The sequence below is a fragment of the Lepidochelys kempii genome, chromosome 14 (assembly GCF_965140285.1).
Source record: "Lepidochelys kempii isolate rLepKem1 chromosome 14, rLepKem1.hap1, whole genome shotgun sequence".
Taxonomy (NCBI): Eukaryota; Metazoa; Chordata; order Testudines; family Cheloniidae; genus Lepidochelys; species Lepidochelys kempii.
Genome location: NC_136393.1, coordinates 23,306,596 through 23,333,593, shown reverse-complemented (window position 1 = coordinate 23,333,593; position 26,998 = coordinate 23,306,596). Strand labels below are relative to the sequence as shown.

The 26,998-nt window shown below is 48.7% G+C and overlaps 1 protein-coding gene across 2 annotated transcripts in view; it reads right to left on the bottom strand.

Annotated features, from left to right (window-relative positions):
* Window positions 1-26,998, bottom strand: part of PIK3R6 (phosphoinositide-3-kinase regulatory subunit 6) — a 56,578-nt gene that overhangs the window by 3,570 nt on the left and 26,010 nt on the right. The window contains exons 4-19 of one of the 2 annotated variants that reach the window (XM_073310796.2): window positions 25,504-25,595; window positions 21,141-21,209; window positions 19,843-19,975; window positions 18,118-18,187; window positions 16,900-17,083; window positions 15,299-15,446; window positions 14,352-14,438; window positions 12,731-13,187; window positions 11,445-11,544; window positions 9,261-9,383; window positions 8,356-8,466; window positions 6,834-6,924; window positions 5,837-5,907; window positions 4,342-4,432; window positions 3,514-3,584; window positions 1,262-1,374 (exon numbers count right to left, since the gene is read on the bottom strand). In XM_073310796.2, the coding sequence (XP_073166897.1) occupies window positions 1,262-1,374; window positions 3,514-3,584; window positions 4,342-4,432; window positions 5,837-5,907; window positions 6,834-6,924; window positions 8,356-8,466; window positions 9,261-9,383; window positions 11,445-11,544; window positions 12,731-13,187; window positions 14,352-14,438; window positions 15,299-15,446; window positions 16,900-17,083; window positions 18,118-18,187; window positions 19,843-19,975; window positions 21,141-21,209; window positions 25,504-25,595 (2,011 nt within the window). The remainder of the gene's footprint in view (window positions 1-1,261; window positions 1,375-3,513; window positions 3,585-4,341; window positions 4,433-5,836; window positions 5,908-6,833; window positions 6,925-8,355; window positions 8,467-9,260; window positions 9,384-11,444; window positions 11,545-12,730; window positions 13,188-14,351; window positions 14,439-15,298; window positions 15,447-16,899; window positions 17,084-18,117; window positions 18,188-19,842; window positions 19,976-21,140; window positions 21,210-25,503; window positions 25,596-26,998) is intronic. The other variant, XM_073310799.1, reaches the window with a different exon arrangement.

The window sequence follows — 26,998 nt, the reverse complement described above, 5'->3', positions numbered from 1 at the left end:
TCCCATCTCCTCTAAGTGGCTGGTTTGTGACTGTACAGCCAACTTTTGTCACACAAAGGGCTTTTCCTTCAACTCAATTGTTGAGCTAGTTTAAAAAAGGGACACATTTTCATCCACAAAAAAGAATCTTCCTTTTCTTTGTCAAATAATTTTGACTGTTGACATTTTTCAACCAGCTCTACTTGAGTGGTCGCTTGCGTTTTTGTGCTTAGAGTCCTGGGTTCAAATCCCTGCAGATGACTGTGGTGGCTGCATGTGAATTGGTACATGATACATTTTTGTTGTGGATGCTACTTGGGCAAAATTATGAAATTGTGGTTTCTAAAATACAAAGCCAGCCTGCACAAATTCTTGAAAAAAACCTCATTTTTTGCTGCTATAGTATCAAAGCTGCTCACACAGACTACCCACTCCCACCTTCAGATTTCTACAGTGCCTTTTATCCTGAAGGATCCAAAATCACTCCACAAGCTGTAGAGAAGAATCATTTCCACCACCACGGAAATGCTACCACTGCTGGGGTAGAACTCAAGCAGCTATTTAACAGTAAACAACATTATACAACGGTTTCAAGCAAGAAATGAAGATTACTGTATCCATATCCAGTGCATCATGTTCAAACACGCACTTGGATAATGCTTTCTATCCATGAATCTTAAAGAAGAGCTCTGTGGAGCTTGAAAGCTTGTCTCTTTCACCAACAGAAGCTGGTCCAATAAAATATATTTGCTCACTCACCTTGTCTCTTACAAGCAGTAATGAGTTAGGCTTCAGAACCCCCCTACGGGAGGTAGAAGAGTATAATCTGCACCTTACAAATGGGAAGGTAGGAATACAGAGATATTGAGGAAGTTTGTGGCAGTGTTGGGAAATGAGCCAGATCTCCTGGCCCCCAGCCCTCTGCTTGAGCCACTCTCTTTTAACATTTACTATATATGATAAAATAGTTTGCACTGACATACTGTTTTCCAGGCAAAGATCTCAAAACACTTTACAAAGGAAGGTCAATATCACTGGTTTTACCCTGGTGATAGCAGGCACAGGGAGGCCATGTGACTCACCCAAGACCTCTCATCAAGTTAGCAGCAGAGTCAGGACTAGAACCCATAGCTCCTGACTTCCAGGCCTGGGCACTAGCCAACATCACCTCTTCTGTAGTCCTGATGACCCTCGTGAAAAGACATGTTGTGTCTCCGGGGGCGTCTAACTTTAAATCAATAGCTTGTTGCTTGTTAAAAGCCCTGCAGCAAAGTGGCCTTACCTGACCACGTTCGTGTAGGTCCTTCTGAAGTCCTTGTCCAGGCACAGGTTGAAGGTCCTTTGTTCCATGCACTGGATTTTGATATTGCGTGTTCTGATCTTGTTTGTTGCTGACTGGAACAACAGGGAAGAAAAAGCCCTGCTGAATTTTTCACTTACCTTCTCAAGGCTGCACGGAGACAGATGGTGAATGTATGTGCATACGCACATCTATTTTTGAACCTTGGACCACAAGACATGACTGCTGGAATAAAGAGGGAACTGGCTCCTTCCTTTTATTTCCCCCGACGCAAACTGGCCAATATTTTCAAAAGCAGCCAGTGATTTGGGTGCCTAACTTGAGGCTCCTTAAAGGGGCTAGTTTTCAAAGGTGTTGAACATCCACAGCCCCAGTTGAAGTCAGTGAGAGATGCAGAGGCTCAACAATTCTGAAAATCAGGCCCCCTTAAGGTGTCCCAAAATAGGCTTCCAGAATCACTGGCCAGAGTCTCCACAGTAACTGGGGAGGCCTGGTGCTCAAGCAGCCTTACACGGGATTGTTAGTTTTAGAGTCTTGGCGTGAGATCTCCCACCCCCAACTCTAGACCTTTATACCAGTGTGGGAAGGTTTCCCCTGACACAAGCACTGCAAAGCTGCTTTCTGAGGACCCCTTTGCAAGCCCTGGTGTAGCCTGTGGTCACGCTGGAGGTGGGGCAGGGGCAGGAAGGGTGAGTCAGGGCAGGGCTACAGCGCTCAGTGCTGCAGTGATTCTAGACAACACTGTGACTCAGTGGAGATGGGGGAGGCTGCCATAACTTTGACAGGCCCCTAGGGCTGTTTAAGGTACACTGAAGGCCCCAGAGCAGCCCAGGTTTGGGAGGGCACAAAGGTGGCTTATAGCCGCCCTTCCCTTGGGCTGTGAGTCATTGAATCTCACCCGGGCTGCCTGAAATACATGGCAATAGGTGATAAAGAAACAGGCCTTTGGTCCATTTGGCCCTAAAGGACCTGATTCTCAGGATATGTCTACACTGCAACTTGGGGTGTGATTGCCACTCACGTAGGCACACCCAAACTAGCTTTAAGCTAGCTAAAAGTAGCAGTGAGATGTTGTGGCACCGACTGTACAAGCCCGTGTCCCTAGCTCACAACAGGGTCTGTGCTGCCGCAGCTGCCCTGCTAGATTCGAGCTAGCACCGGCGAGCCCCCACAAGCTGCCCTCATACCTTCAGTTATACTAAACCCTCTTTGCACCATTCTTGCAGGGCAAAGGGGCCTGTAAACAAGGATCAAACCCTGTATCTAGTGGATGTTTGTCCCCTGGATCATAATATCTACTACACACCAAGGCACGCTGCTCCAAGGGCAGTCTTGCAGAGGAGAAATGCTGATGCGCGGTGTTCCGTCCAGGCAGTATTGAGGGACAGTGACAGAACTGCTTGGGTTTCCAGCAAAAAGCTGAAATTTGCCAGGGGAGAAAACAAACTGAAACCACTTTCTGACCAGCTGTGTGCAATATCTCCTCCCACTTTTGCAGAGCAATGGGGGATTTCCTTCTTCAGTCTTTGCAGTGGCAATAAGTAAAATCTCTAATAATCATGCTTCTAATTACATTTCTCCAGCTACATCATTCATTCATTCCAAAGGATCCTGAGCAATGGGCCAGATCCTGCAAACCCTGCTGAGCGCACTATTCCTATAGTAAGTAGCTTCCTGCCAATAATAGGCTGTTCGTGGTAGTAAGCAGTAGCTTCAGTAGCATCTGTGGGGTCAGGCACTCTAAGCCCTGCTCTGCATTCCAGGTGGACCCATCCCTGAGAGGATTGGGAGTTTGGGGTGCTGTCTTCCTTTTTTAACGCCCTTATTCTGCAGTGTGGACAGGACCCTTACACCAGGTCTGTATAACCAGGTTGGCTGGCCCTCCTTCCTCCCACTCTGCAGCAGTCTGGGATTTCCTGGGAGAGCTCTCATTCAAGCACTGACCTGGCCCAACATTGCTCAGCTTGTGATTCTGAATCACCACCTCCAAGGGACAGGGGCGCCGGGGGTCCCCACACTTTTTACAGGCCATAAGGGCGAGCGACGGGGGGGGGAGAAGGAGGAGAAGAGGAAGGGGCAGAGAGGAGTGAGCGGAGGGCGTGGCCTTGGGGAGAAGGGGTGGGGCCTCAGGGGGAAGGGGCAGCATGGGGGCAGGGCCATGGTTCAGGTGCCTGTGACCCCCCACACTTTTAGGGTGCTTCCACCGCTCCTGCCAAGGGGCCACGGCTACTTACAGAAAACGATCTTCCAGACAGGTTGGAGGTTTTGACGACTTCAGCAATATTTACATCCAAGCACACCAGATCTGCAACAGGATCGGGGCGTTAGACTGAGACTAGAGCACAGGTCAGCCCAGGTTGCCTTGTCTTGCCTTGGCTGGGTGAGGTCTTCTGGGACCCTCCACTGCTAACCCGTGTTGGTGTGCCCACCATCATCCCCAAAGGTTTCTGTTAGGAGGAGTGTCTGTCTGCCTGGGGTGCCTGGGTCCAGCTCCTCGCGTCAGCCCGAGGGGGCCCCGGAGAGCAACCCAAGCTACTCCCGTCCTATTCCCCTGGGCTACATAAGGCTGAGAGCACGGCCTTTGCAATGACTCCGTTCTCTGTCACCCCAAGGGGGTGTCTCCACTGGGGCTCCTGGGCCAGATGCAAAGGAGGAGCTAGGACAGTCTACACCAGCTGAAGGTCTATCCCCCAAAGGCTTTGCTTCCTCCCTTCATCCCCGGTCAGGCAAATGCAGAAGAGGTGGGATATAATGACACAAAGAAGCATAACTGAGTCCAGTGCTGCAGCCTCAGTTACTGGGAGCTCCTTAAAAGCGGGGCATGAGACTCAACAGCCAGATACGTGACCATGAGCTGGAGTGATCATGTCTGCAGCACATGGGTCTGCCCGCAGCGGGGACTCAGCTCCCCAAACCCAGCCAAAGCATGCACTGAGCATGCTGGGATGGATTCTCTGGGAGCCAGCCTCTTCTTTGGCTTTTCCAAGGTCCTGCTCAGGAATCCCCAAAACGCTGAAGAGTTGGCAGCTCAGCAAACAGTGCCCCACCTGGAGAATCCTCACCTTCTGTTTCACTGGAGAGAATGGCTTTCACCACCAGGCCAGTAGATCGCAGCAGGACATCTACCTCCTTCTTCCGATCGCTCACCAAAACCTGCACAAAAGGCTCGTTTCACTCAGTTACATTCATGGTGATTAACATGTTAGGCCTGCATGAAACCAACTGGGTGCCTGATCCAGAGCACACTGGGACAGGCTAAATTTGTTTTTTCATTTGATTTCTCTCCCCGCCCCCTCCCTCTCTGTTCCTACTTTCACATTCTTCCTCTGTTTTTCACTCTGCTCCACTTTTCACCCCACTGGATTTCCTCCCTCTGTGGCTTTTCTCACAGCCTCTCCTAAGGAAACCTGATAGCATTCATGTTCCAGTTGAGCTTTCAAACCCACAATATTTGAGTGGGTTCGAAACGAGGCAAGACGCGGTCACCGAGCCCCTGCTTAAACCCAGAAAGACACCCTGCCAGCCCCTCTTAATGACAGAAAGAGCATAAGATTAGGAGTGGGGAAAACCCATCTAAACTGAGAGGAAAAAAGGTGGGACAATGATAAATATAAAGGGCCATGTTAAAAAAACAACAACAGAGTCTAAGCTGCTCAGGCAGAACAGGAAATCATAGAATCGTAGGACATGAAGGGACCTCGAGAGGTCATCTTCTAGTCCCGTCCCCTGCACTCAAGGCAGGACTAAGTATTATCTAGACCAGCCCTGACAGGTGTTTGTCCAACCTGCTCTTAAAAATCTCCAGTAACGGAGATTCTACAACCTCCCTGGGCAATGTATTCCAGCGCTTGCACATGTGTCTTACTCAGGGAGTAGCATCACTGATTTCAGTGAGACTGGTCGCTGAGTAAAGCACTACGCAGTCTAAATAACGGTGGCAGAACTGGGCCTATAGGCTTTGTCTAGACTAGGAAAAAGATGTGTGTTCTGAAAAAAGTGTTCGCTAACGTGATTTTAAACACTGCTTAAGGGCTCGTGTAAATGGGGCTGAACCCCTTTACAAACACATTAGCTGGACATAGGCAATGCTCAGGGACTCAAAACAAAGGGAAACGACAACTACAATAGATGATCAAGGTGTTCATTGAAAAGTGCCCCTCCTCTGTAGATGTGCAATAGGAGGAAAAAAGAGGGCTCATTAGAAATCATAATCACACAGGCTAGACTTTACAGTTAACCAGTAAGGGGTCTTGTGCTTCCTAATCAAGATTTCCAGGACAGGGGGGACCATTTGTCGCAGCAACAGCTGGCTCATTATTACAAAGGTTGATCCAGGAGCTGACATCTCTTTTCAGATAAGATGATACCCTGGCACATTCAGCCTGCAAGTAATGCATGTGCTGAAAGGAGCACAGCCACGTTCACAGGGGCAAAAGCAAAGGCAGTTTTCCCTTGCCGCAGCAATCTGCCCCAGAGCCCTGCATGCAGAGAGCTCCCAGATCCACCAAAAGGAGTCCTGCGAGCAGTGAGGCCATGGGACAAAGAGTCGCCTCTTACCTTGCTATATGTTACTGTGAGATCTGCCCCAGGGACTTCCAGCGTTGTTTTCTTCTTTGTTGGCGTATGGTCTGGAAGAGGGAAATCAATGGGAAGTTAGGATCCGAATGGCAACACTGCTCATTCAGGGTATACATTCAGCTGCAATGCAAAGGCACCCATTGACTCCCATGGGAGCAGGATTGGGCTATACTGCTGTAGGTTAGTTCTAACGGCAGCATTAGGAGCCAGGAGGTTTCCTTGCCTGTTCTTTTACCACGTGTCCCCAACCTACCAACAATACTTGGAGGCAGAACGTCTTGCAAATGTTTTTTTTCAAATATCCCCCTCTCCCCACCCCCCCAAAAAAATTCTACATTTTTCAAATTCCGACCTTGCTTGGAAGTACTTTCATGGAAGCACCAGGAAGTTTCAGCTACTGGGATGGAGCACTACAAACATATAATGCCCATGCATGAAGCTTTGCACTAGCTATCCATGTGCTTCCAAGAGCAATTCAAGGCATTAGCCACAATCTATAAAGCCCTATATAGAATGGGAGCGCGTTATCTGCGGGATCACTCTTCAGGCTGTATCCTGCCAGGGGAGTTGTATCCACATGCATCCAAGTACTTGACTCTCAGATGCAGCTGGGAGGTGCTATACCACATCACAGCATCACTATGGTGCATTTTCTAAGCCTGAAGGGCAAGTGCCTATGAATGGGTATTCTGCGGAGCCCTGATTTCAGACTTGAAAAGCCAGTCTTTCCACAGGTGCACTGACGTGATGGCTAATGATTTCCAGCTTGTGAATCATAAGGAGACACATGCACGAGCTGAAATCCTCATCAGCCATTAGATTATTGCCTCACTCCGGGACCTTGTGGCTTCGGTTACTGTGTGTGGAAGGACCCAGGGGCGATGGAGGTAAGTGTGACTGCTTACTAAAGAGAGAGGCAAGCAGGGATGAAGGGGAATTCCTGGTGGCAGAGGAGATGCTGAAACCCACTACGCACCTTTGGGGACTTTGCAATCTTGCACCTTGGCACTCAGCTCGGTGAGGAACACGTCCTCTGCTGGCTCCTGAGCCGCATTGCTGAAGAGAATCTGAAAGAGAAAAAGACCTCTGGGAACAGCTCCTGATTGGTCCCCACATAGTGACCCTCTTTGACATCACAGTCATCTCTGCAGCAACCAGTTGTGATATCACAAAGGGGCTGTAACTTCATATGTGGAACAAGCAACCAGAGGCAAGGTACACACCAGGAATAAAAGTGATTTCATGCACATCTCCTTCGTCACAGAGGACAGCTAAGCTCTGGAAGAAAGGACAGTCCTGCAAAGAGTCTGGGAAAACCTCCCTAGAGTTGCCTGGTTCCATATTTCATCACAGAATCTACACACAGTATCAGGGAGCTCGAGAACTTCCAGAACGAGAATGTGGAATTGGCCAGTAATGTAAACAGGGGGATTTCTCCTGGGGCACTGTACACCTCACCATCAGGTGTCATCTTGACTGAAGTGATGGCTCCCACGCAAGACCCTCAGTCCCTGTACCAGTATGCTGATTAGCTCTGAGGCATGTAAATTCCTGTTTGTGGCACCTGAGTGCTGACAGAAATGCCCAGAGAGTCACCTGGCCATGAGTCTGCAACACGGAGGAGAAAAACTGGGAAATAAAAATAATTTAAAAATAACAAGATCACCAGACATATGACACGAGGATCAAGTGAGGTGGGGGCTGGAACAATGCCAGAGTGATAGGAAGGAGATAAAGTCCTGTGAGGCACTGACAAGATGAGTTACTGGCTCCCCTCTGCGGCTGACCCGCAGAAGATAGCGAGATATCTGGTTCTGTTCCCACCTAATGAATCTAGTCCTTGAAGCAAAGTGGAAAAGGCAGCTCAAGTGTTTGGAGATAGAGGCCCTGGAACAGTTCCTGCTAATGATCTAACCAAGTGGTCTCATTAAAGTCCTTCGGTAATTGTTTTTGTCTCATGTTGAATGTCAGGTCTGACACTGATTCTGTTTCAGAGAAGATGGCAGGAAATACATGAAAGGTTTCAGGAAATCCAGATACCCTGCAGCAATGAGGTAGAGTCTGGCAAAACCTCCCATGAGTCACCTGATTCCATATTTCATCACAGAATCTAAGCACAGAATCTGAACAAAGGGAACTTGCGCACCTCATGAGCAAACCTGGGTCCAGTTAAACAGGAACCTGGGACCGATTTATGGTTCAGTGCCAAAAATCACATGAAATTAGCTCTTCTGCATGGCCCTGAGGTGACCCAGAGGGAGCCCAATGGCTCCATCTCAGCTTCCCTATGAGATTTGGAGGATCACTAGAACCAGGAGCTCAGAGGGAACACTGGGGGCTGGAGACCATGTAGATTAAAGCTGATATTTGCATGAAAACCTGGGAGCTTTGCACAGCTGGGCCAGCAAGCCCTCCTCCACATCGGGGATGTGAACTAGGGTGTGGTTTGGGGCTGTTGCTGGTGTGTTATGTTAAAGGAAGACAGACAAGGCACTGACCTTAACAGCATAGACCTGGAAATAGACTGGCTGGATGCCCAGGCGCACGTAGTAAGCGATCACATCAATAATGAATGGGTCAGACCTGAGGTACATGCTCAGGGAGGAGGGCTGTGTGGAAAGCACAGTTTGCATCACCTGCAGTCACTTCTCTGAAATCATCACTCAGATCTTTATCCCTCTTGGTAAATTACCACAATGAGGCACCCCCCCCCACCGCACACACTGAGAGTGTTCCATTTCTACATGGAGATCAGTCAGAGAAAGACCACAGAGGAGGAGAGTCTCTACCCTTTGCCATCCCACCCAACCGCCCCTGTTTAAAGCAGATCTGACAATGTTTTGAAAAAGCCAGGCAATGAGAGCTGCAAATCCCCTTCACAGACAGGCTTTTCAGCAAACACCTCATTTTGCTATTTCACTTCCCCCACCCCAGTTACTAAGTTTGCAACACTGAGCCTTGACCAAAGACAATCTGCTGCAGTGAAGTGCCCCAGCAAGGATACAGCTCTTCATCCTTCCGTCCCATCCGTTTCAGAGCATGGCGTCTACTCACTGGGTGGGGGCAATGTGAGCCCATTTCCACCCCCTCCCCACCACCAATTCAGCCATCCCGCACGACTGCTCTTGGAATATTCTTACAGGAATAAAAATGATCAAAAACCTAAACAAATCATTAAATATTGGGAAATCGCAGCCCTGCAGACCACATAAGCACAACCGTGCACCCCAAAATGTGTGATGCTGCCACTCTGTATTTTCCACATGACTGAGAAAGTACAGAACTCAGCGAGAAACATGAGGTGGGCGCTTTTAGCCTCTGAGAAGTTCATTCAGAGGCCCCATTGTGGTTTCTGAGGCACCCGGCACAAGTAGTGCACAAAAGGAAGGGTTCCCCCTCGTACCATGGTGGCCAGCTTGGGGATCATGTGACACAGGGTGTTGATGTTGCTCTCATACCAAGGGTCAGCTTTGCCCAGATACACAGCCAGCTCGCAGAGCTCCATCTGGCCAGGCGTAGTATGATCCTGGAGGAGGAGAAACACACAGCACAGGACAGTCAGCTCCTTGCACCTGCTTGTTATGCACGGAATAATATCCCTCAAGGAAAGGGTTAAAGACACCAGAAGCTAAGCAAATGACTGCTTTGACTGGGATGCAATCTTGCTATTAACCCAACCTTCTCCCTTGGTGGGTATGTCTAGTCTGCAATCCGAGGTGTGACAGCAGCTCGGATGGACACGCATGCTAGCTCTGCCTGTGCTAGCATGGCTAAAAAAATAGCAGTGTAGATATAGTGGCTTCAGCAACGCTAGGACATACCCCGTGTCTTCTGTATGCTTGTAGAGCCCGCGTGGAAGCCCATGCCACCGCAATTAAACTGCTATTTTTAGCTGTACCAGAGTGGGTAATACAATGCAAGTGTGGTTCACACCTGACGGAGGGTACGTCTACACACTGCAATTGGGAAGTGTGATTGCAGCATGTGTAGACGTTCCCAAGCAAGCTTTGATCTGGCTGGATCAAAGCTAGCTCAAGTCTAGCTAGATCAAAGCTAGATCAGGGAACTATAGCGGTGAAGCCGTGCCAACGCGGACAGCTTGTTGGGCTAACCCTGACCACACAGGACCCTGAGGACATATCTGAGTGGCTGCTGCGCACACTGCCGCAGCTTCGCTGTTATTGTTACCAGAGCTAGCTTTGAACTAGCCAGATCAAAGCCAGCTCCAGGTACGTCTACACATGCCGCAGTCACACCTTCCAAACGCAGCGTAGGCAGACCCTCAGTAACCTCCCAATCTTACCCCCTCTCCGCTGTGCACTCTCACTGGCCGGTTTATGATCCTCGTGGAGTCGTGTCAAGTTTTGATGGTCAGCTTTTGGGGGCAGGGTCTGGGTCTTTGCTTGCGGGTGTGGAGCTGCTAGAACATTTTCTGGAGCTCTGGGTGCTCCAGAATAAAGACAGTTGGTGAATTAACTAACAATACTTGCCCACGCTGTCAGGATATACTGCCATTTCTGGGGCATATTTACACTGCCAGGAGCTGTAAATGGTCATTGGTTTCTAATAGGGACCATGATAGCATCTCAGCCTTGTGCTGATCCAAACGGTATCCTCCCTCTTTCTGGCTGTCCCAACTTCTAACCTCATTTAGACCTTGATCCTGCCCTGAACTCCATGCCGAAAGACCCTTGAGTCTCCGTGTGGCCATCCTGATGCCAATGGAGTCCGTGGGGACACAGGGCTCCAGGGCGTGGAACTCGTTGCAGGATCTGGCCTTCAGTAAATAATGCTGTTCACTTGTAGCAATTTTCATCCAAAGAACTCAAAGCACTTCACAAACATGGAGCTCATTAGGCTGACAGGTCTTTGGATAGAGACCATCTGTGTGTTCTGTATTTGTACAGCACCTGATGCGCTGAGGTCCTGATCCATGACTGGAGCTCCTAGGTGCTAACATAATAATACTACCAACATTTTACAGATGGGGAAACCGAGGCACAGTGAAGCAAGGTGATTTGCCCATGGCCACGCAACATGTCAGTGGCAGAGCAAGAAACAGGTCCCATGTCTCTGATGCCACATATCCCCCTAGTACAGGCACAGACTCAGAAGGAAAATAGACTCATTTTCACTGCCGTAGTGTTTGATTGGAAGCACGGATCAGCCAAAATGAAAAACTGTTTCCCTGCAAAGGCCCTATGCATGATCCTAAGCTCCTTCTACAGTCCCAGAGTAGCTGGATGCATCTGTTAAAATGACCAGCAATAAAATAAGTCATGTTGAGATCTTAAATATCATCTCTAGGTTTCATAGTCAACACCCCATTTGGACAAACTGAACCATTGATACCTTGCTCAGAGCTATGGTTTCAGGTTGTCTGCAGACTCAGCCAGACAGCCCTGCACTGGGTTCCATTTGGTAGGTTTTTTCAGAGCCATAAGGGCTAGACACAAAATCTTAAATCCTACAGAAACCTGGTGGGCCCCCAGAAAAACATTCCAACCAGCTCAATCCAAGCCCTGGTAACCCGTCTGCAAGGCTGCGAGGTGAGAGAGGGTACAAGCCCCCCTACGTGATCACTCACCTGAGTGGGCCAGGTGTCTGGCTGCCCCTCCACAACAGGGATGTAATAGAACTGCAGGTTCAGCTTCGGCGTCAGGAAAACACGTCTGGTTTCTCGTTTCCTTGAAATAAAAAACAAAATACATTTGTTTTTAAAGTTACAACGTTTGCTATAAGCCAACCACAGCCAACTGCTTCTGTGGAATGAGAGCCCACAGCTGCATCCTGGTAGGGCCCCGAAGTTCAACAGCATTGCTCCCTCAGTGTGGGGACAATTTCCACCACTAATCCCCTCAGGGCTCTGTGCTCTTCACACTCCTTTCCTATGTGTCTGGGCTGCATTACCATAGTGTCTGAGCAGGTCACAATCTTTATTTACCCTAACAGCAGCCCTGTGAGGCAGGGCAGTGCAGTCATCAAAAAAATAGACCTGGAAATGGGGTACAGCCCAAGATCCCTTAGGATGTCTCCGGGGAGGAGGAGGGGACCAGGGTCATGCGTCCCAGGCAAGTGCCCTAACCATGGTACTATCCTTCCTCCCGTTCTTCCCACCAGCTCTGTTCTTTAGGCTCACGGACAGCTGGCATGTCGGGCCTTACCACACGTTAATGTAAATCCACGCTCACCATGCAGCGCTTTGGCCTTCTCTAGTGTGTGTGTAAAGGGGGTGGTGGTCACAGAGAGGTCTGTGAGCTGGAAAATATTTCATTTGTCCCCAGTGGAAAATTTCAACTTTTCATTAAAAAAAATGAAAACGCCAGGAGTGAAAACTTTTCAGTTGTTGCTGCCTCAAAAACCCAATTTTCCATCGAAAAAAAGTTTTCACATGGAAATGTTTGATCAGCCCCATTTACATTTTTGCTGCAGCCTTTGAGCTAACAGCACTGAGCCTGTCACCTCAGGCAGCTGTGGCACTTGCTTTTAACGCCAGAGGTTCAATCCTGGCTCCCAGGGGCGTGTGATACTTTAACACTAGAATCCCACCACATCCCTTCCTGCTGCTCCCAGATCATCCTTCCCCTTCCAGACTGCAGCCCACCACAGACCTGGTGCCTCTGAGGCCTGAGCCTTCGGTGTTACCTAGCAGGAGAGGCGACTTCCATGAAGCTCTCATACCAGCCCAACCCCCCACCCATTCCATTCTGGGCTCCCTCTTTCCTTTCCCCTGTTAACCCCACAGCAGGACAGGTGGTGGCGTGAGGTGGAAGCAGCCTGTTGCAGAGCCTGTGCCGGACAATCCTCCCCAGTATTAGCCATCACTGCACCCTGCATAGAAACGCCTCCCCTCAGAGGAGGCTGTAGCCTTACCTCAGTGAGTAATAGGCTTGGGCCAGTCGCCCCAAAACCCTGTCATCCCCCAGAACCACAATCCGGGCAGTGTACAGTCTGTGGAAGTGAGGCATGGGCACCAAGTTGCTGTCAGACTTCCTGTGCAGCTTCCCAGATTGCTTTGCCCCTGGGCCATTGCAGCTGTTCTGCAGCAAGGCCATGCTCTCCAAAAGGCATGCCTTTTTCTTAATGCCGCCCTTCCTCTGGAGCCTGGCATGCTCCACGTCAGTGCCACCGGGCGGCAGCAGCTCCTCGCTTGCCGCAGGCAGGTCCCGTTCAATGCCACTGTCGGTGGAGAGCACGGAGAAGCGGGTCTGCTCGCAGTAGTCGCAGTCAGACACGATGTCCTGGATCTCAAAGTTGTCCAGTTCCTGGCTCAGGCAGTCCTGCTCGCAAGTCTGCGACAGCGGGCGGACGAACAGCACCAGCTCCTTCCCTGCGCAGGGGAGGAAAGCCCGTAAGTGATGAAGGCCAGGTGCGCAGGTGGGAGTCATCCCCAGGCCGGGCCAGTGGGAGCTGCAGGTGCTCAGGCCACTGGCTTAGGTGCCAACTGCTGGATTTAGATGCCTAACTTTAGGTTCTACATCTTCGATCCAAAGCCCAGTGACGTCTGCGGAGTTTTTCCATTCGCTCCAGTGGGCTTTGGGCCAGGCCAAACAATCTGAACATTGGCCCCTCTGTCTTCTGAAATTCCACTGTAACAAACACTAACCCCATTGCCTCCCTGCATTTCACATCTGGAGCGTGCCCTTTCATTGGTCATGGAAGAGAGGCCAAAAGAAACGGGGGAGCCCCATACCACACAGGCACGCACTGGGCAAGTGGGGGTCACACCAGCTACCCCTACAGAGGCATGACAATGGACCTCAGTCCTGATCTGTAGCTGCTCCTGCTACTCCAGCCCTGGGACCTCAGACACCTCTTCCAATAGAGCTAAGTCTGGCCCTGCGGATCTTCACTGCTATCCCACTTGTGGGCCTTTCCCAAACAGAATCTGCCAGTCAAATCAACGATCCAATAGCCTCTCACCAAATCCTCAAGAAGGAAATAGAGCAAGGCCACCCCAAATCCAGCACAGGACTCTGCCTCTGCCTCAGTTACCCCACTCATGTGCAAGCCAGCCCACGTCCAGTGTGTCAGTGACTCTCCATCAGTGTCAATATTTCAGTCCCTTTCCCCAGGGATACCTTTACTGTTCACACACACAGTTCAGCATCAAAGCAGGTAAACCTGGCCCATCCTACTGCCTGTATCTCCAGCCAGGTCTTCCACCTAGGTGGCTAGACCCCGCTTCTGCATCCTCCCCTGACCCTGGCTCTTCTGCAGGAGCCTCTCTACTCCCAGCAGCCCTCACCTTAAGTGAGCTGCTTGTTGGCCTCCTCTGCTCAGCCCAGTTCCCTTAAAAGGCCACCCCGCCCTGTGACAGGAAAGCTTAGTGCATTAACCCAACACACTGTGCTGCCGATCCCCTGCTCTGGAACCAGGAGAAATAAAACTTGCCTCCCAACCATCTGAGCCAATTTGCAACCCGTTATTTGACAAACACTTCTCAGACTTAGACACCATCAGGGTTTCATTTCAGTCACTTAAGGGCACTCACAAAGCTGGTCTTCGTCGGTCCACAAGTGGAAGCTGATATTTGGGTTGGGCAGCGGGCTGCCATGGAGCCCTCCTGGTGATCTGCCTCCTACAGGAAGGGGAAGCACTCGGTTAACAGGGGTCCTTATCTGCACCTAGTGCAGCTCAGCCAGCAATTTGGTAGATGAAAAGAAACTGCCCATTAAACATGAGGGAGCAGCCAATTTTCCCACACACCTGCACTGGAAAAACCCTCCAATGATTTGCTCTAGGTTGAGTTCTTCTAAGCCCCAACCTGCCCAGGGGCCCAGCTCATAAATGAGAAGAGCGGCTTAACCCTCCCACCCGTTCCATAAAGCTTTAGACCAGGCTCAAAACAGCAGAGCGTCCCATGGCATCGGGGGCTTAAATAAGACTTTCTTTTAAAAAAATATTACTCATCAATGCATCAGAAATGCGGCACTGTGCATGCACAGCAATTAATCAACTTCAATTCAAATATATGCCCCTGCAGTTCATCAGAGCCCCATGTACATCCTGGAACCCTCCAGGTATGGCTTAATGGTATTAACGTGCCTTATACCAGTATATCTTATTCCCTGTCCTATACGGGGATAAGCTATACTAGTTGTAAATGCCTTTATACCCCAGTTGTAAATGCCTGTATAACGCCTTTATACCGAGTTGTAAATGCCCGTATAACTGCATCTGCACTAGAAGGGCTGCAGGCTTTAACTGTACCGGCGTAGTTAGAGTAGTCCCACTTGAGTGTGTACACAAGGCCTTTGCATCCCAGTTGCTCTGGAAATGGTGAACATGCACTGCTAGGATTCAGGAAAGCTTAGTCAACCGCAGAGACTGCTCAGATTGCCCTGAACTCAGTAGCCACAGCTGTTCCTGGGACTGGTGCCCTCACTGGACATTCCAGCCCCTTGATTCCTATGCTTTTGGAGTATACAGCGTACTTACCTCCTGCTGAGGAGTTCAACACCATGCTGTAGATCTTCTCCAGCCTCTCAGCGTGCCGGCCACGGTCTGCATTCATCTCACTTCCTGTACACTCGACGGCTGCCACCACTTGCCGGAAACAGTGCTCTAGTTCATCTGTGGGCTTATTCTGTCACAGAGAGGTGCTATTAATAACTCAAGGGTATGAATATTAGATACACTATATGGGCGAGGCATATGGAAGGGGGAGACTAAAAAACATCCACTACGTTTTGATGGACTGAAGTCCAACCCCATCATTTCACAGCTGCTGAAATAAAAGAAACCATTAAATAGCATTAAACTTTCAGGGTGCATCTACACAGCACAAACAGACCTATGGCAGCAAGTCTTAGAGCCCAGCTCAACTGACTTGGGCTCACACTACGAGGCTAAAAATAGCAGTGTAGACAGGACCCTCTCCCCTTGCAGTGTCCCACAGTTTGGACTCCAGTCTGAGCCTGTCTAAATAGCAAATTTTTCTGTCTCAGAGCGTGAGTCCTGTGAGCCTGAGTCAGCTGACCCAGGCCAGCTGCGGGTTTTTTATCTCCATGTAGACGTACCCTCTGACACACTGTCGCCCTAACATTGGGGCCAGTTCTGGCACGCTGCACAGACCAATGCAGCAGAGATGCCAAGTTGGGAGGAAGACAGACTAACTGTTTGGTCCTACTCTAAGCCAGCTATGCGCTCCATCGGCTGCAAGGCAGAGGTAGCTGCTGAAGTTCATGCTGGAGGCCTTAGTGAGGGCAAGATACTCAGCAGCAGAGCAAATGGGCTCTTGAAACAGCTCCCAACGGGACATGAAGGGAAGAGGGTTCTGTAGAGGATGATGGTGCCCCTAAGCGAGAGACCTTCTCCAGGTTTATGTTAGATGGAGGGCTCAAAATAAACAGTGCTTGCTGGGCTCCACTAACGGGCCTGAACTGGCCACGCCTATCATGCTTGGTCCCCAGTGCTCCCTTTAAAAGGCTACTCAGGAGAGTGGGACATTTTCCTGTTGAGACATACTTTTCACAAGAAAATGGCTTTTCATCTCAAACAAAAAGTTGCAGGGAAAATTATTCATTTCAAGTCAATTGTCTGGTTTTTCAAGGCGAACCTGGAAATGGAAAACCAAATATTTTTAATGAAAAGTGGACTTTTAACCTGAACAGTTTTCAAAAACTGAAAAAAAAAAAAAAATAATTTTGGGTTTCAGTTTTTGTCAAATGTGGGAAATTTCAATGAAAATGAAAAAAAGCCCCCCTAAAATTTATTTTTTTGCAAGTGTCCTGCAAAAATAATTAGTTTGTGTTTTGACCAACTCTATTGTCCAACTTTCAAATGCACAATGGAAGTGCTCACAGCTACCAAAGTACACTAAACCGCGCACACATGTACTGTATATTTGTATGAAATCACGCATCACAGTAGCAAAATCTGCTTTCTATGTCAGTGGAAGCTAGTGGGGGCTGAGTGCTTCTGAGAAATTGTTCACTTCATTGAGTTGTCTAAATGAGAGCAGAGCTCTTTTGAGAATCTGGCCCCACATAAACGTGGGTCAAGTTCATGGTGATATGAAGTTGCAGTTAAGCCATTACCTGAAGGATCCTCTGGAAACTTTCAACATCACAGTCCTCACCCAGAGCCGCCTGCACAGCACGTGTTATCACATAGCACATGCATGATCTGGGATTCTGATACATCTGAGCAGCTTTGACTTCAGTGACTAGTGAATTGCATACAGCCTTGGAGAGCAAATCTGGATCTGCAAATATGAAAACTCTGTGGAAATGAAGGGTTGAAAAAATAGATGCATAAAATAAATGAATATGGTTATCAAAGCAGAGTATGCAAAAAGGTAGGAGTCAATGAAGACTGGGAGGGCAGGTAAGGCATGCCATTGTACATCTAAAATGCAAGGTGATGGCTGCCACTTTAATGCTTCAGGGCTTATGCTGTCAACCAGCCAGTGTCAGGAAGAAATTCATACTGTGGTGTAACACTGCACAATGAAGGGATTAAAACCTGCTGAAGAAGCCAGCATTGTTCCCCATCTGGAGCAAGATTAGATGGGTCATCGGCTTTTTCTGGTACAGCTGGGTCTATTCCCATGTTGGGTCTAATCTTTCAGGCAGAGGTTCAGAGAAGAAAATTGTCTGCCACTGGGCCAGGTTCAACCCTGGTGTACATGGATACAACATGGGGGGAGGGATAGCTCAGTGATTTCAGCATTGGCCTGCTAAACCCAGGGTTGTGAGTTCAATCCTTGAGGGGGCCATTTAGGGATCTGGGGCAAAAATTGGGGATTGGTCCTGCTTTGAGCAGGGGGTTGGACTAGATGACCTCCTGAGGTCCCTTCCAACCCTGATATTCTATGATTCTAACTCAAGTGAAGCCAGTGGAGATGCACCCTCTTACCCAAGAGTTGAATTTGGCTCATAGTAATTATTCGCACTCTCAGACTGGAATGAATATTTTGGGTCAGCATCATTCTGCTCAATTAAACAGAGCTGCTGCAGATACTTCCTGTGCTTCTATACCTGTCTAGGGGAAGCTCCCTTCTCCTGGGGCGTGGAAAACCAGCTGGAATAGTCAGTAAAACACCGGCATCCTGACACCAAGCTTGTTTTAACAAACCTGAGATGCCACTGACGTCTATTGTATTCTGCTTTGTAATACCACTACCAGGGCTTTAATTTTGCTCCAGTTCTGTGCTAGATTTTTGATAGTATTGCCCAGTGCCATTAAATGCTGTGTCCACTATGCAGTAAAGGGACAAATTTTGTTGCAAGATTAAAATGCCAGGCAGTACGTACCTTTCCTGATAAGGATATGGGTCGCTCTTCAGACTTTGTTCAGAAATAATCATTCGTTGGTATAACACTCCTAACAAATAAAAATATGCACATGCAACAGATAGTAACAAGAGAGTGGCCTGATCCTGCTCTCACCCCGGCATGAGTTAAGAGTAACTTTGCTAAATCAGTGGAGCTACACGATGATAAAGCAGGTGTGAGAGGAGAATCAAGCATGCGTATATATAGCCCAGAATAAAGTAGGAAAAATCTAAAGGGAATTCTGCTAGAACACATGAAAACACCTTCTGTTTAGGGATAATCCCAGGTACACACTGCCTGTATTTCATGTCTTTTGCTGACTAGATTACAAATTAGGGGGTGGACTCTGAAGCAGATGCAGGAGAAAGGGCCTGATTTGCTGCTGACTTTTACCCTGTGTCATCATTTGTGTCAACACGAAGTCAAAGCAAACTGCTGCCACATCGGAATCGTGGTGCTTTCCACTCCCATTGCTGCAGTGTCCATGATGACCCAAGGTGCAAGGCAATGGAGAAACTGCCCCAAAGATCCTTGTCCCATTCAGCTGTTGCCAAGGGAGAGTGGTCATGTGGTTAAAGTAGTGCTCTGGGAGATCTGTGTTCTCTTCCCAACTCTTCAGCAGAGACTGTGCCTCAGCTAAAACGGGAATAATACATCTCTATGTGGTGGGAGGGCCTGTTTGGTGCTCTAATGTGATGGTGATGGAAGCCATGGGGAAAAAACCCATAAATAAGAATTTTAACAAATAAGGCAGAGAAAACTGAAAATACAGGATTTCGGCAGTATTGTTTCTAAACACACCTATTCTCCAGACGACACTAACTGGCTCTTTAGTATTTAGCACCTGCTTTTCATAAAAGAGATGATGAGAGAGCAAACGTTGGGAAGGCTGCAGGATTAGGTTTGATGGAGATTTCTCATGGCAGGATACAGATCTAAGGAGAATGGGTTTACTGTGTGGTTTTATAACAGTCTGTCACTAGTAACTGTTGTAGAGCACTGGACTGGCCCTGCTGGGCCCATTGCATTTCCACTGCAGACCAATTTCCATTGTTGATTTTTGGTTTTAGGTGATGGGACTCAGAAGTTCTGGGTTCCGTTCCTGGCTCTGCTCCAGACTCCGTGTGTGTAACCTCTGGGAAACCACTTCATCTTGTCTATTGGAATTGTGAGCTCTTTGGGGCAAGGACTCTCTTTTTGTTCTGGGTTTGTACAGCGCCTAGAGCAACGGGATCCTGGTTCATGACTGGAGCTCTCAGGCCCTATTGGTAATACAATAGTAAATAACTTAGCAAAATGCGGCTCTGATCTCAGTGAATGCCTCTGGGCACAACTGTAATCCCCATTAATAGTACAGGGGTGGTGAGTCTCCTTGAGATCTGGGCACAGAGGGTCTCTTCTAAGCACAATTCTCCTCCTTTCTGTGAAGAAGGAACTTTTGCTTCCTTCCCCACATCATTCAAAGTGAGGCTGAGGTCTCCAGGAGAAGAGAGCACGGTGTGACAGTCTCCTGTGCTGCAGCCATTCAGAGAACAGAATGGGAGCACTCGCTGCCTACAAGAGGACCTCTTAGACACTTAAAGACACAGTGAAAAGAAAATACCCATCACCCTTCTGGGGACGTAAATAATTACTAAAGCAAAGACATCACCATTTCATAGCTACACCCCACGCCACAGGAGAGATGCCATGAATTCCACAAACCTGGTGCCACTCTTTCTGTTTTTAACCGGAACGCGTAGTCCAAGCCAATGGTACAGTAAGGTTTTGGCAGGGTTAGTAGCTTTTTACAGAAGTCATACACTCTTTCATAGAGATCGTCTGAAATGCAGGGAGCCTGGAATGGGAAAGGAACAGTTAACAAGATCCCAGCTGAGATGGAGCAGCCTAAACATAGGCTCCCTGTGGGGGAAGCTCTTCACCATATGTGAGAGCCATAAGAAACAAGCAGCTCAGGGATGCAAGGACTCAAGATTAAGGACAGGTTTCAGAGTAGCAGCCGTGTTAGTCTGTATTCACAAAAAGAAAAGGAGGACTTGTGGCACCTTAGAGACTAACAAATTTATTTGAGCATAAGCTTTCGTGAGCTACAGTACAGCTCACTTCATCGGATGCATTCAGTGGTTCCACTGAATGCATCCGATGAAGTGAGCTGTAGCTCACGAAAGCTTATGCTCAAATAAATTTGTTAGTCTCTAAAGTGCCACAAGTCCTCCTTTTTGTTTTAAGATTAAGGACCAACTTCATCTTTGGTTTAAAGGATGCAACTCTAGCTGACATCGATAGGCCTGCATCTGACCCTAAGACTAGACAAAGCAATGGAAATTCTGCAGAGATCTAGAAATACCCTCTTGCAAGGCTGCAGGGGCCAGATGTCTAAAGGCATTTAGGTGCCTAAGCACATAAGAAAATCCCATTATGTACCTATTTGCATTTTTATACGTTTGCATCTAAATACCTTTAAAAATCTGGCTCGAGGTGACCTGTTTAAACCCTATTTATTTCACATCCCATGTTGTTAAAGCTGAGAATTCAAATGCACAAAATTGGGAAATTTAAGGTTCTTGCAGAAAAACTGATCCAGCCATATTACACAGGCAACATTTTGAAAATATTCTATGTAGTTATACATGTACTGTATATATAGGTACAACATGGCTGACTGAATGGTGGGTCTGATTTTAAGTTCACCTAGTAATAACACCTAGCTCTTATATAGTGCTTGTCATCTGCAGATCTCAAAGTGCGTTACAAAGGAGGTCAGCATGATTATTCCCATTTTACAGGTAGAGAAACTGAGGCACAGAGAAGGAAATGACTTGCCCAAAGTCACCTATTAGCAGAGCGAGGAACTGAACCTAGGTTTCTTGTACCCTCTACTAATACACTGTCCACATGGCCACACTACCTATTCTGCTATAAATTGGGTGCAAGTGATCTCAGGGCCAGGCCCCATAGCTTTGAATTTCCCTGAACTGTTAAATACCATCTGCAGATCTTACCTTTATTAGCGTGTACATTAATGTATGAAGCAGGGGGATGATGTAACGTCTATAATCTCCTTTTTCTGCCTGCAAAATCAAGCCAAACAGTTAACTTAAGCTCATGCTGCTTAATGACTTGCTGACTGGTGAAGCAATTGAGTGGTGTTTGCATCAGAGGAAGGAAACCCAAATGAAATGCTGAGCACACCCTGCTCTTTTAAGGCACAAAGCATGAATTTCAGCAAGACAGAAATGCAGGGGCCTGCCAGCTTGGTCCAAGTTCTCAGTCCAAATAGATGCGTAGATAATGTCTGAGGAGACACACAACACAGTGTGTGTGTTACAGTCTTTCCTATATTGTTTAAGGGTCTTTCCTATATCGTTTAAGGGGGTTTCAAGTGCCAGGTCTGTAACTGCCCAGTGACAGAACTCTCTTTGTTTGTAACACAGTACAGTAACTCCTCACTTAACGTCATCCCGGTTAACGTTGTTTCGTTGTTACGTTGCTGATCAATTAGAGAACGTGCTTGTTTAAAGTTGCGCAATGCTCCCTTATAATGTTGTCTGGCAGCTGCCTGCTTTGTCCACTGCTTGCAGGAAGAGCAGCCCATTGGAGCAAGCTGGTGGGGGCTTGGAACCAGGGTGGGCCGGCAGCTCCCCCATCAGCTCCCTGCTCCCCTAAGTTCCCTGTGAGGCAGCCGCCCAGCAGGCTACCAATTCCTGGGCAGTTCAGCTGCCCCTCCCCCACTGCCATGTGCTGCTCCTGCCCTCTGCCTTGGAGCTGCTCCCGGGAGCCTCCTGCTTGCTGTGGGGGTGGGGGTAGGGGTGCTAATGTCAGGATGTCCCACTCCCCCCACACTGCTATCACACACACACACCCGCTCCTTTACCTGATCTCCACGGGGGGGAGGGGACACGGGAGGGCTCAGGACCAAGGGAGCTTGCTGGCAGCAGCTGCTGTCTCAACTTGCTGATCTACTTTAAAAGGCAGTGTACTTAGAGTAGGGTCAGTGTACTTAAAGGGGCAATGCGCATCTCTCTCTCACACACACACACGGTGTGTGTCTCTGTCTCTCTCTGCCATGCTGTCTCCCCTCCCTCCATTCCTGCTGCCTTGTAGAGTGTGAGGCTACATTAACAATGTGTTAACACTTGTGGGCTCAGCCAAGCTGAGCGCTAGTTCACCATTCAGCAGTAAGGCATTCCCTGGGAAATATCCCACCCTCTTCCACCCTCTGACTCCACCACCTCAACCAAGCTTCACAATCATCATTGCTGTGTACAGTATTAAATTGTTTGTTTCAAACTTATACTGTAGTCTTCCCCTCCCCCCATTTACATTAATTCTTATGGGGAAATTGGATTTGCTTAACATCGTTTTGCTTAAAGTAGCATTTTTCAGGAACATAACTACAACGTTAAGCTACTGGAGTAGCAGTAGCTTCTATGCAGCAATGCTGAACAGCCAATGCCAGGGCTGCCAACCGTCAGGGGTTCAAAAGAGAAAATTCCCCAGAAAAAAACCAGGAGATTTATTAAAGGCTCACAGACCCTAGTGCCCAATGCAAGTATAACACCCTGGCCTAGTGTGGGTGTTAATGTCTCTGGCTAATAGCCTGCCACAGCAACCATCCAGTCTGCTACTATGGGCTAGCTACAGGCATTCTGCCTTTGGTCAGACAGCAGGGGCTTGTGCTTTTCCACACTGGAGAGCCAGGTTTGATCCTTGTGGCAAACTCCGGTAGCTATGCTTTGCAGCACTAGTGCAAATGGCATAATAACCTGGAAGGAGCAGTGTCTCTGTGTGTCAGTGAAGAAGCACATAATCAGCTGCAGCCACATCACCAGTCAGGTGTACAACAAATCCAGCTGACCCCTCTCGCTTTACTCTTCCCCAGCTCTCAGACATTTCCACACCTTTTCATTCTCTGCTTTCCCCTGCCTGCTCTTTTCCCTGCCAGCCATCCTTTGGGAGACCAACTCAGCAATGGTGGTAGAGGGGAACAGGAAGCACACCTAGCCTCTGCTAAGGGAGAGGGCTCACTGTATCTGCTCTGATCACTGAGATAAGGAGCCTGCTGCATTCACTCTAGCAAGCAGCATGCGGTGGTTTGTGTTTCAGACCGAGACCTTTCTTTTATAAGCAGAGAGCCAGAACCCAACCCTTGCTAAAGAGATGGCATCAAGTGTCAGTCAGCCAGCTTAAGCGGCTGCAGCAGTGGCAAATCAGATGCCAGTGCCACCACAACGTGACCATGGCATGGAAATCTGAGATCATTATACACAGAGATAAACACTTGGAGCCAGACTGCGGGTGTTTGTGTGGGTGGGTGTAGGCGGACAAGCAGATGCAAAGAATTTCTGCCCCCTCCTTCCCCTGCCTAAGGCCTTGTGGCTGTCAGAAGGGCAACAAAGAGAAGGGATCTATGGCCTCACTCCATCTCTGCACCAGCCTGCAGAGCAGACAGAACACCATGGGGAGCAGCCTGCACTGCCACCCAGCTCAGGGAGAATAGCCCTAGAGCACTGCCCCCCAGCCATGCTCCTAGCACCCTGGGGCCCCCAAGCCAGGGCCTGGGAGCAGCTCTGTACTGGCTGGGGAGAGCTCCGTCAGGGAGAGTAACCTAGGGGGCATTTCCACCCATTTAAGGCCCCTTGACACTGGTCACACACATTTATTATCAGTTTAGCTATTTCAATTAGTGGGGTGATTTTTTAGCAATACAGATTTTCTGGTACAGCCCCTAGTGTGGATGCAGTTATACTAGTATGAAGGTACCTTATACTGATATAGCTTATTGCTCTTCCCTACAGAAATAAGCTAGACCAGTATAAGGCACCTTTATAGCAGTTTAGCTGTACCCGCACTGGGGCAAGTCGTACTGCTTTAACTGCCCCGGTCTAGTTAGAGCAGTACACCTTTTGTGTGTAGATTAGGCCTCAGTGTTACTGAGAATCTGGCCCATAGGCTTCAGCACTACACAGAGTGGGCAGGCCAGGCCCTGGAGCTGGAGGTAGGGTATCTGAGTAACATAAGGAGAGAGGATAATGGCTGCGTAGTAGTGCAGCATTCCAGGACCAGACAGTCCTGGGAAGGGCAGGTGGGGCAGACGGGGTTCACTCTAGGGGTACAGGAGGGTATAGAGCAGCTAAATTATAAACGGGGGGGGGGGGGGGGCGCAGTGTCAGTTGTTATAGGTATGCTGGGCTTTGTGCCAGAAGATGAACATAAGAGTGGCCATACTGGGTCAGACCAAGGTCCATCTAGCCCAGTGTCTTCCGACAGTGGCCAGTGCCAGGTGCCCAAGGAAATGAACAGAACACGTAATCATCAAGTGACCCTGTCGCTCATTCCCAGCTTCTGGCAAACAGAGGCTAGGGACACCATTCCTGCCCACCCTGGCTAATAGCCATTGATGGACCTATCCTCCATGAATTTATCTAGTTCTTTTTTGAATGCCCAAAAAACAGGAGGTGAGATACTGGGGTTTCTCAGCCTCAGTAGGACAGGGAACTGGCCTACAGTCTGTGATCTGATCAGCGGCCTGCTTGTGGGGAGAGGTGGTGATGTGTAGGTCAGATGGGTGGAGGAGAAGTTCTATGATCTAGGCATAGGTGGGCCCTGACACAGAGTAGTCATACAGCTTCTTGTAGCACCTTAATTCTAAGCTACCAGACATTCAGACATTTGTCCTTAACCACAGCACTGTATTTCCTAATTCAGGTGACACCAAACAAATCAGGTCCTTGTGATAAACCCTCTGAGCAGCTGGAGGCCAGGATGGGGCAGTGTGGTGAATCTCCTAAGGGTGACTCTCCTGCTGCTCTCCTCCTCCAGGCATGGAGGGAGATAGGTCATGGGGGCTGGGGAGGAGGTTCCATGGCAATTGAGAGAGCAGCTGGGGTCCCTGGGAGGAGTGTGGTAGAAGGCAGTTGGTGGATTGCTATCTGGACCCACCCACCCACTGAAGTACGTACACAGCTTCCCCAAATTGTGGTGTTCACAGCATGCCACCAAATTACAGGAATGAGGCTGGTGACCACACACTCTCCCAGGCGACAGAGGAAATATTGCACAGCAGAAACACAAATCAGCCCCCACAATAATTCCAGCCTTCACTGCCCCCTGGTTCGGCCATCACAGGCACTGAGCTGTGCAGTTAACATCTCTGTGCTCAAAGTCAGAGCTCCAGAGATGGCTGAGATCTTCCTTCCCAGCAACATCCATAACAGCAGGAAGAGGCCACTGCGGGCACTGGCCTAGCGACCCAGTCAGAGATGCCATGCTAAGGAAGGCCATATAAAGCCATGAGATGGGTATGCTAGACCTGGACTGATCTGGTACCAGGCACCAATGGCAGACATTGCTCTCTCTTCTTACCCTTTCCAGCTCTTTCACCAGGATTTTAACCAAGATGGCGCTGTTGAGGGGATTCCGATCAATTTTCTTATGCAAGGTCCAGCGTAGCATCCCTGTAAGACCAAGAACAAGGGAAAGGTCATCCAGCAGAAAACAGTGCTAAGGAGGGAGTGCACCATGATAGCTAGGGGTGGGAACTAAGCCATGAGACTTGAGTTCTATGTCTGGCTCCACCACTGACTTAGGGCACGTGCATTCTTAGTCCTGCCACAGCGAAGAGGGCTGGATTCAATTCCTTCTCAAGGGCTCCTTCCAGCCCTATGTTTATATGATTCTGTGATTTTTGCTGGTATAAACTGCATCTCCTCTAGGGGTTTTTGCCAGCTTACAGCTTGTAACTATAACCAGCAAACCCTTTTAAGTGTAGACAGGGCCTCCATGGGGAAGTTTACTGGCATACATATACTGGTACAATTATACCGCAATAGCTATACTGGTAGAACTCATCATGTGGACACTTATTCTGGAATAAGTGTGTCCGCATGGGGGCGCTATACTGCTGTAATTACAGTGGTGAGTTTCCCCATGCAGACAACAAACCTTTAGTTACAGCAGTGCAGTTTCTGTGCATGGATAAGTCTTACCTCCCGGAGCACTCTGACGGGCAGTTATAGTCCCAGGGCTTCAACGGAAGCCTCCCACACTTAACACTGCACACATTTTTAAATGGCGAGAGATGCTATCTCTGAGCCATCACCTTAGCCTTAGCAGCGCTGTCAGTATTCACGCACATGAGAGAGCTGGTAGCAGTGCAGAGTCTCATGCCAAGGATAGTATCATCAACCCCAAGCAATCAAAAATCATCCGAAAGTCCGTTTGTTTTTTTTTAATCGCATAATTTTTCAGCCAGGTGTAAATAGTGGATTCTTTTTTATTTGCTTGCTGGGTTTTGAGCCTTTAGCTCGTAGTGGGGTTACATTTTCACCCTTGTCTCTGCCACTGTAATGGCTGGAAGCAGACTGTTTTAAAACAATTGTAGCAGAGAGTCTCAAGGCCATTTCCTGATCCCAGGAGCTGGGGCTCTAAGGAAAACGACAGATATCATGAGACTTGAAGCAGAATCATGGGAGTTGGCAACACCTAGAATGTAAGCGCCTGGGGCAGGGACAGTCATTTTTATTTCCCCTGGTTTGTGCAGCACCTAGCATAATGGGGCCCTGGGCCATGACTGGGGCTCACAGGTGCTACAGATACACAAAATAACAACAACACTGCAGTGATGAAGAGATGACTATGCACAAACACTTCGCCTAGGTTACAGCGGGTCTGGTCTTGGTTTTTAAATGAAGGCTGAGGCGCCCCAGTGAGAGAAACCAAGAAACAGCAGGCTGCCTCCATGCATTAATTCTAATCTCCGAGTGACCAGGGCCAAGGCACAAAGTATGTGTGTGGGGCGTGGGGGGTTTGACGAGTCCCCCTCTCACTACTACCCCTCTGGAGCTGTGTGCCTTGCTTT